This window comes from Bicyclus anynana, chromosome 7, assembly GCF_947172395.1.
Source record: "Bicyclus anynana chromosome 7, ilBicAnyn1.1, whole genome shotgun sequence".
NCBI classification, from domain to species: Eukaryota; Metazoa; Arthropoda; class Insecta; order Lepidoptera; family Nymphalidae; genus Bicyclus; species Bicyclus anynana.
The window spans coordinates 6,746,071-6,756,577 of NC_069089.1; the positions used below are offsets into that span (position 1 = coordinate 6,746,071).

A 10,507-nucleotide genomic window follows, 5' to 3' on the forward strand; every position below is an offset into this window, starting at 1 on the left:
AGAATAAATGGCTAACAAAGCGAGCTCAACGTAACTGCAGGCTTTGAAGAGTCATTTTATGTTTTTGTGCTAGATTTTGTCTAACGAGTTTCATGAGGCGTTTATTGTTTTTTTTTATATTTTTTCCCTCGCATCGCACATCGCTACGCCATTGAATCTAATGCTAATTATAAAAAAAAAACCTGTTTCTTTATTTTAATTATTCGCTGACATTTGTTGTGGTTAGATTTTCAATGTCTGCGGTAGACGTTGCATGCAAAAGCATTTCTAAGGCCGGTATTAATTAAGTGTAACACCAAGGCTAATAATTGTTGGTTGCATCAGCGCGAGTAAAAGGGACGTTTTCCGCACTGTAAGGTCAAAACCATAGACGAGACGTAAACACTTTATAATGAAAGGAAGCTGCGCCACTGTGACTCATTCTTGTTAATAACGATCTTTCGAGCAAACCATAAATTATAGGTATAAATAAAAGGATAACTGACTGGCTGGTAAATCAACTAAGGTCTTAATCTATATCTATACTAATATTATAAAGCGAAAGAGTTTGTTTGTTTGTTTGATTCAACGCGCTAATCTCAGGAACTACTGGTCCGATTTGAAAAATTCTTTCAGTGTTAGATAGCCCATTTATCGAGGAAGGCTATAGGATATATATTATCCCCGTATTCCTACGGCAACGAGAACCACGTGGGTGAAACCGCGCGGCGTCAGCTAGTATACTTATAATTTCCAAACATCCTTTTTTTATGTCACTAAACTTGATTGTCTCGGTGGCCCAGTGGTTAGCCATGTGGTTTTGGATCACGAAGTCCTAGGTAAGAGATTGTGATCGGGCTATGAAATAGTGTTTTTTTTCTATTTTCTCCAAGTTAGCCCTTGACTACGAGTACAATCTCACCTATTGGTAAGTGATGATGCAATTTAAGACGGAAGGAGTAGGAGGAAAATACACAGCCCTTTCGGTTTCTACACGACATCGTACTAGAACTCTAAATCGCTTGGTGGTCCGTCTTTGCCGGTAGGGCGGTAACTAGCCACGGCCGAACCCACCCAGTCCTGTAAATCCAACGCGCATACCACTGCGCCATGGAGGCTGTCAAACCATTATTTATTATTTTCTAGGAAAAATTTCACTATCCGATATTAAGAATGATGACCAACGGCTTTACACACTCTCCAAAGCACGAGGATGTAACATCAATTTCTCAACTGCTATTGAAATTTTCTAAAAAATGAGAAATTTTCACTATAAGCCTAACCCAGGCTATTCTGTAACGATGTTTTATATAGCTCGCAAGGACGAGTTTCGGATTCACCTCATCTTTCTCATTCTATAGAATCGTGTTGGACAGAGACAGATAGAGGTGTATTCGAGACTCACACTAGTGACATAAAAACATAGTTACCGAATAGTCCTATATGAATCAATAGGTGCTGATAAACTTGAGCATTCACTTGTAACAGAACATCGAGCATCCGTTGTTTTTATATTTGACGAACTGAACAACGAGCCGAGCATAGAGCCAAATATTGCTACGAACATCTTGATAATTCTAGCGCACGCTCTATTTGATGTTTCCAGAAGCAAATCTGCTCGATAGAATGTTCGTCTGAACGCTCGATAGAATGCTTGATAAGTTGTTCTCGTATTTTGTTGTGTGTATAAGTAAATGCTCAAGTCTATCAGCACCTTTACACAACACCTCATCAAAAATTTTATATATGTACATATATATTTGTATATACAACATATGTATATAATGTCTTGCACCTTCCCATTCTTACTTCGCAAGTCCTCTCGACAGGAGTTGCCTGGTAGATATTACTTATAGTATATATTATTAATGTGTTTTTATTTATTACTGTATTATTGTGTGCAATAAAGTATTTCTTCTTCTTGATTTAGATACTTATTTACCAATTTGTTCGCAGGTTCAATTTGTATTGGTGTTTTTCCACGCGTTCCAACTTCTCTTCATCGACTGCGATTACCCTCGGGCCTTCGTCTGGTGGATCGGCATGCACGCTGTTCTCTTCTACTACCTGTTCTCTGACTTCTACAAGCAAGCCTACATCAAGAAGGCAAAGGTAAATTCATTATTTTTTTTAATAGATTATTTGCCACATTTTTTAAAATCTATACTAATATTATAAAGCTGTAGAGTTTGTTTGATTGATTGAACGCGCTAATCTCAAGAATTACTGGTCCGATTTAAAAAAATATTTCAGTGTCAGATAGCCCATTTATTGAGGAAGGCTATAGGCTATATATTATCTCTATATTCCTACGGGATCGGGAACCACACGGTTGAAACCGCGCGGCGTCAGCTAGTATGACCAATATGGGGAATATTTCTCTCCAATTAATCGGAAGGACTACATTAGGAATCGCTATGACAATTGTACTATGGGCGGGAATCGAATCCATGGCCTCTCGGTATAAACGGGCCTTTTACCGGGGAATTATTGCTTAAACCTAATCTTAACCTTGTACTATTGTGTATTCTGTGCCTTAACCTTAGATGCTTTAACCTTGGACTCTAGTTTCCTGTATATCAAACTAAGAGCATTTAATTTTTATGTCTATTGATTGATTTAAATATCGAAAAACTGGTTTTTTGAAATTATATCCTGGAATTAATATAATGTGAAAATATAATTTTTTTAACATAATTTCCTCAAAGCTGTTTGACCAGGAAATTAACAAAGTTATAGATTTCATGGCATTTTTAATGGTTTTGGGCATTTATTAGACACGTGTTTTATAGTTATTTTTATATATTACATTATAGTTACTAGAAGTAGATACCTACTGACTGCCTTGCTTCTTTAGTAAATAGAAAATCCTAATAATGATTGTTTATTAGTTTAACTCACACGTTTTCGTTGATTTGTTGCGGAAAATGATAATCTTATTTGATCTATTCAAACAAATTAAGTAATAGATTTTAAATCCAGTGATTTGAACTGCAAAATAAGTTACATGAGGCAGTATTTTAAAATCTTTACTTAAATTAAAAACCTCCTAAATAATATTTTTTTTTCAAAATTCAAAATATTAGAGGAGGCCTTTGTCTGTACAAGACAAGCTGTTTGATAGGGAGATCAATCGGATGGAAAATTACTATTTTAGCTAGTTGTTAACCCTACATTTTATTAACTTTGTTAGCAAGTAACTACTTGTATGTAATGATAAAAACAGCAATAAAGGCTTATTTTATTTGAATAATCATTATTGACAACTACTGCACTATTTTCATTCATATTATATGTCCTCAGAGCATGAAGTTGAAAGAAAAAGTTGAAGTGGAATCATCGAAGGTTGAGCCTAAGGAGAGGAAGCTGTCCATCCTGAATGGTTTCAGCAATGGATCAGCTCTTGGTGACGTGCGACAGAGGATGGCAGGAGCGGTGGCCTCGCAGTGATGTCAGACTTATGTGTGCCATGGTTTTGGTGACAGAACTCGAGAACCTTAGTGTACGTGTCAATTGTAATTAGACGGACAAAGTGCAAAAGTGAATCTCAAAAGCTCAATTAGTTAAAAGTGTTAGATGTAGTTTAGTATAATACAAGGCTATTATAGTGCTGGGAAATGTTGGACTGACTACAATAGAGATGACCTTCATCATCAATTAACAGTCTTTTGTCTTACGGCACACTACAGGGTTAGACCTCCTTTCGTATAGCAGAGGGAATATGGACCCACTACAGTCCTCCAATTCGAGTGATAATGTAAAATTCTTTAACCACCACTATCAGATGTTAATGATCATGACCAGGCAGGAAATTCTTTAACGATGTTTTGTGTAACTCGCAAGTGCGAGTTTCGATTTCACCTTTATCTCTCTCTGTCTAACACGATACTATAGAAAGGGATACTATAGCGAGTTATAAAAATATTGTTACAAAATAGCTAGCTAGGCTAGTTACACTTCAGAGAGCATGCTAAGCTGTCAGTCTCGGTAATTATCATTAACATCTGATAGTGATCGTCAAACCGCATTGAAGCAGCATGGTGGGTTTAAACTCTAAAATCATCTCCTATGAGTATTAGGAGCGAAGCCTGGTTTCTGTATAAGGCCATTAAAATAGGCTGAATAAATAAAAAATATAAGAATGAGAACCACGTAAAATGATGAACCATTTCAAATTCTATATTTTAGTCAGTTCCAAGACTTTCCAGATAATAATCGACAGAATTGATGTCCATTTATGAGCCGTGATACATTATTTATTAAGTGTTTGTGGTCTAGAGCCTGTAGTGACCAGACCTTTGATCTTTAATAAAACCTGAAAGTTTGTTCTCCATTGCGCAAAAACTGGCAAGCCCTTCTGTCACCAGTCGAGGCAACTAGCCACGGTGAAATAATTCGGAGAATTTTTTTGGCACTGCAACCCCATGTATAGCCCAAGGGTCTCCGCGACAAAAGGAACGTGACCCCATGGGTACATTTTTATCACCGGCTGTTTGCTACTTCCCAAAACCATATAACCCAAAGCTCATATTGCCTACCAATTTCACCTAAGGTACGAGCGTAGTCTGACAAACTTTCACCTTTTATAAAATTACGGAGGTCTGACTACGACAGTTTCTCGCTCTATTAGTTATGACTTCGTATTGCTGTCAAAATGACAAGGTATTCATCGTAGATCTTACGACTATTTTTATATTTTTATACTAAAGGAAGCCCGCAACTTCTTTTGTGTGAAATTGAGTTCTTCACAAATACCGGGAGAACCATGACTTTTTCGGGATAATAATGAAAGAACCATGAATTTTCCTGTGTTGCAATCCAGGGTGGGATGATAAATTCCATTCAAAATTTCATCTAAATCCATTTAGTAGTTTTTGCGCAAAAAAGTAACAATCATCTTTACAAACTTTTGCGTTTATGATATTATTAGGACATTGCCTATTGTGTGTTTTAAAGTAATTAAAACTTGTAGCATGTACATTAGGTAATTTGTAAATAGAAACTATAATTACTATAAAACTATAATTATATATGTATATCTGAATATTTTAATATTAGTAGGTATCTATAGGTACAGCTGGCCTATTCACTAACTTGGTATTTGTTAACAACCTATTAAAATAAACATCAAACCAACTCAGTGATGAAATGTCATCATCTACCGAGTGTATGATATCATTATGTTGGCATTAGTTACATAGAATCTCAATTTCATTTATGTCAACTAACATACGTCAAAGTTAGTGAATTAGCTTGCTGGACTTTCCAAAATCTTAATCACTGTTACAACTTAAAAGGATTCTTCATAAAGAACGCTAAGCCAAAAATAAAATTTTAATACCGAATGTTTATAGAATATATACAATTTGTTCTTATATGTATATTTCTTTTGCCTTTTATAAAGAGCGAATATATTAATTTAGTACAATTTAATTGATATTATGTACCTTTTAAAATCGAATTATGTAAGTTCTTCACAATATACGGGACTTGAATAAATTAATGTGTTTTATTTCCATTACGTTCCAAGGAACTCAGTACTGCTAGGCTATTTTGTAACGATATTTTTATAACTCGCAAGTGCGAGTTTCGAATTCACCTCTATCTCTCTCTGTTTAACACTATACTATAGAATGAGAAAGATAGCGGTGAATTCGATACTCGCACTTGCGAGTTTTTTTTTTTTTTTATTGTTTACAAGTTAGCCCTTGACTACAATCTCACCTGATGGTAAGTGAAGATGCAGTCTAAGATGGAAGCGGGTTAACTTGTTAGGAGGAGGATGAAAATCTATACCCCTTTCGGTTTCTACACGGCATCGTACCGGAACGCTAAATCGCTTTACGGTACGTCTTTGCCGGTAGGGCGGTAACTAGCCACGGCCGAAGCCTCCCACCAGCCAGACCTGGACAAATTAAGAAACCTCAATCTGCCCAGCCGGGGATCGAACCCAGGACTTCCGTCTTGTAAATCCACCGCGCATACCACTGCGCCACGGAGGCCGTCAAACAATCGTTAGAGAATAGCCGTAATAAAAAACAAATGCAGTCTGTAGGTAAGCAAATTAATTATAATTAATATCTATTAATGTGAATGATTTTTTTGAATGAATATTGATTTGTTATTGTTTTATGTAATCAAGATTTAATATAAAAGGAAGTGCTCTCAGTGAATCAACCACATAGGATTGCATTGAAATGTGTATTGCATGCGTCATAGCGCATTAAGCTCCATTTCCATCATTAAATTACGCATGCGTTACGTGTGATGCGTTAACGATATGGTATTCTTCCAACGCACAAAAATACGCAGTATAAATGTAGTTTATCTATAATTTTCCTATGCCTTAGACGCTTTGTCTACCACTTACAACGCAGAATACGATTTTGACGGCCTCCGTGGCGCAGTGGTATGCACGGTGGATTTACAAGTCGATCCCCGGCTGGGCCTATTGAGGTTTTCTTACTTGGTCCAGGTCTGGCTGGTGAGAGGCCGTGAGTAGTTACGACCCTACCGGCAAAGACTACAATCTCACCTGATGGTAAGTGATGATGCAATCTAAGGTGGAAGCGGACTAAACTGTTAAGAGTAGGATGAAAATCCACACCCCTTTCGGTTTCTACACGACATCGCACCAGAACGCTAAATCGCTTGGCGGTAAGTCTTTGCCGGTAGGGTTAACAAATCCTTAATCGGGCCAGCCGAGGTTCGAATCCAGGACCTCCGTCTTGTAAATACACCGCGCACGCCACTGCGGAGGTTTTCTTTCATTCATCCTCTATACTTGCCCATACCATCCATCTTATGTTTAGTTCCAATATCTTCTATTATACCACAATGTTCTACACCAATTTGATTAATGTAGCGGTAAAGAATTTTGTAACGTTGAAAACATTTTGTTTGTAATCCAACTTTAGATTAATTATTTAAATAAATTTCGACTATCGTTTATATATTTTATAGTTTCATTAGCCTCGACGAAACGTTGCAGATATCGTGTTACCACATCTGCATCGTTTATGATCACCTTGGAGTGAAATACCAATAGTGACCCATAATATTTTTTCTGTACGTTGAATCTCGTAAAATTGTGTTTTGTCATGAGTGAAATTGGAGTCCACCGTAACTTCATAGTTTTAATCAATCCTCAACATATTTATATAAAACTAATTGACGCCGCGCTGTTTCACCCGCGTGGATCCCATTCCCATAGGAATACGGGGACAATATATCTCTCCTGCCTTCCTCGATAAATGGGCAATGTAACACTGAAAGAATTTTTCAAATCGAATCTGTAGTTCCTGAGATTAGCGCGTTCTATCAAACAAACAAAAAAACTCTTCAGCTTTATAATATTAGTATAGATTAGTATAGATTGAAGTGTCTGTCTGTGTATATATATTTCAAAATAACTGTGCTTTTTGCTATTTACATATTACCAATACAAAATCAAGCTATTTATATATTTTTTTTTGTCTGTCTTTCTGTTTGTCTAGGCTGATCTCTGAAACGGCTAAACCGATTTCAACGGAACTTTCACTAAAAGATAGAGGTTACGGAGCAATATATAGGCTATTTTTTATTCCGGATAAATACATGGTTCCCGCAAGAGTGGTGAAAGCAGAATTTCACGTGCACTAAGTCGCGGGAGTCCGTTATTGAAAATTATAAATCAACTAATAGTGTCTAACAACAACAATCTGAAACAAAATAGTAATTCATGACCATACTTTACATACAGCTTTGTGTATTCATGACGAGTCGGACAAAACTATGCATGAAGCGATGATGAATATTTGTGGAGCGAAGAACCCTCCCTAACCGATCTCCTTTATGGACGAGGGAATATGGATTTTTATTCTCTGACAAGTTAGCGAGCTCATGTGATGCTAAGTAACGATGCAGTCTAAAATAGAAGAGGGCTTGGTTTGTAGAGGTACAAGTTTATTCTAACCATACCTCTGACCTTCGTACCGGAACGCTAAATCGCTTGGTACGTCTTTGTGCTTAGGATGGTAACTAGCCACAGCCGAAGCCTACAAAAGTCTTCAACACCGTTACCTGTCTGATTTTTACCGAATATATTTCGGAGAGTATACTCAGGAGTAGACAGGATCTTTTCAATCTAGTCCCCCATCCCCATTCTACCACAGAAAAGCAAGACACCGTGTAAATTAGCATCCATTTGTTGTCAATGTCCAGTTGACTCGCACAAAACGTTACGCATCGAAATTTATAATAAGAACGCGAAGATGTGGAATGCCCTTCCGGTTTCTGTGTTTCCAAACACTTATGATTTGTGCACCTTCAAGGCAAGAGTGACTAGGCATTTTCTAGGCCATATAGGCAAACGCGCTCCAACATAGACCTCATGATTGCTTTCCACCAGGCATAATGAGGCTCAGAGTCACACAGCGGGCGATAGGACGAGCTCTGCTCGGAGTATCTCGATCGAATCAGAAATTAGGATATCCGCAAGATTCAAAGTCACCGGCATAGCTCAAAGAGTCGCGAAGCTAAAGTGGTAATGGGCATGGCATATGATTCAAAGAGTCGGTGGACGTGGGCTCTCAAGGTGCAAGGTGCAAGGTGCGATCCTGCATCGGAAAGCGCAGTGTTGACTCCAGGTAAACTGAGTACCTGGAGTCATTACTTAACCTCCATAGACTATCCATAGAGTCTCAGAGAGTCGCTATATGCAGGCGGCTCAGTATCGTGTCCCTGCAAAAGTCGGTCCTGCACTGGATAGGTAATTTGTATATTGAGGGGTGGGCTAACATCCCCGTTTGTCTAGAGATACAAAAAAGGCTTTCATTATGTTATCCCAAATTCGCAATTTATTGTTAAAATAAAGGCATACTCGTACCAAGCAAATTCATTATTCTTTTCTTTTTCTTATTATTATTATAATTTATGATCTAAATAAAGAAATAGGTACTTAATAGGAAGCTGTGATTAAAGGTCGGAAAATACCTGTGTGGTTAAACATAGGTCCATAGGTCCTATCAAGATATATTGTGTGGTCAACTAGGTAATTTACTCACAACATTGTAATCTATTTACACGAAATCATCTTGCTCCTTTTACAACCATCAGGGTTTTTTTAATTATTCAGAGGTTTCTGTAATTATGTATTTGCAGTTCTTAGAACTCAGGTCTTTAAGTGCAAGTTGGACTCAAGAGTGATAAAACTTACTCATACTGTATCTCATAGACAATAAAAACTTTACATGTACCTACCTAACAATTTAGAGCAAAAGTAATAGCCTCGATGGTCCAGTGGTTAGTCTATGTGGCATTGGATCACGAGGTACTGGGTTCGAGTCTTAGTTCAGGCCAAGAAAAACTGAGCATTTCATTTAAGAAATTTTCAGCTATCTCAGCTATCTCAGTCCTATCTTAGGATTCAGTATAGTATAGTATTACTCCCACCGCCCAACTCAAAAGAGCAGTTTAATCCGTCATCACGGTAAATAGATATTAGGTAGCACCTGATAGTGACCAGTTAAAGATTAACCTAAGCGCGGCAACCCGCATTGAAGTACCTTTACATTTTTAATTCTTAATAGACTGGCGCTTGACTACAATTATTGAAGTCCATAACATAGCAGCAGCGAAGAGTCCATCCAGGCCGATTCTCGCCTGGTTACCTTTTAAAAATCCATACATACATATTCATCATTGTAAAGAATATATAATATATATATATATATATATGGATGTATGAAAGCATATCGCTTGATACAAACCGGAGTTTGTATCAAGCGGTATGAATTACCTTTTTTTGGGACGGCTTACCTTCGTCAAAAATTTATCCTTCTCCACTGGCCCATAGTTAAAAACCAAAACTCGAAACCATAAGTCATACATAGCAGTCGCAACATGCACTGTTCGATTTTTGTCTCAAGCACTGAGGAATTTCAGACGAAATCATTTCGCGAAGTTTCCAAAATGCTGCCTAGCCGAGTTGGATTTGGCGGTTCACCTCTTAGGTACTCGAAATTAGACCTACGTAACTGTACCTTATATCCTAGGTATATCAGGAATTCGTGTATTTCGTGTATTTTGTGTGCCATGTTCTCAACATTATCTGCCAAGTAGCCAACTGTCGCCATCTGTTGTTGAATAGTGAATACTTGTAATATTTCTATTTACCGATAGATGTCAGTGTTACATTTAAAAGCAAAGCCACGAAGAAATTGACATCTTAAGTATCATCTCCAAATTCTTCATGAATTTATTAGTTTTATGTTTTCTAGTTTGTAAAATACGGATAAGGGCAAGTTTTACTATAATAACTATTGAGGGCAGACGATACCTGTGCTAATTTAGAAAATATAAATTTGCTTAAGCTAGGAATCGCACCCAGGCCTAACAGTTTATAAAACAATAGAACTACATACTTGCGCCAAAAGGAGGGGTGGGTTAACAAAACAGTATAGTATTAAGTTAAGTTATAGTTTCAAAACTTCTTGTAAACCGCTACAATTTTGAATTTTTAGAATTAATATAACAGCAGGCGCAGCTG

At 37.2% G+C, this 10,507-nt stretch overlaps 1 protein-coding gene across 2 annotated transcripts in view; it reads left to right on the forward strand.

The window, feature by feature from the left end:
- LOC112043722 (elongation of very long chain fatty acids protein AAEL008004) overlaps nt 1-5,478 on the forward strand; it is a 58,397-nt gene extending 52,919 nt beyond the window's left edge. For both annotated transcript variants that reach the window (XM_024079253.1, XM_024079254.2), the window contains exons 8-9: nt 1,936-2,091; nt 3,283-5,478. In XM_024079253.1, coding sequence (XP_023935021.1) covers nt 1,936-2,091; nt 3,283-3,429 — 303 coding nt within the window. In that variant the 3' untranslated portion in view covers nt 3,430-5,478. The remainder of the gene's footprint in view (nt 1-1,935; nt 2,092-3,282) is intronic.
- Nucleotides 5,479-10,507: the final 5,029 nt, after the last annotated feature.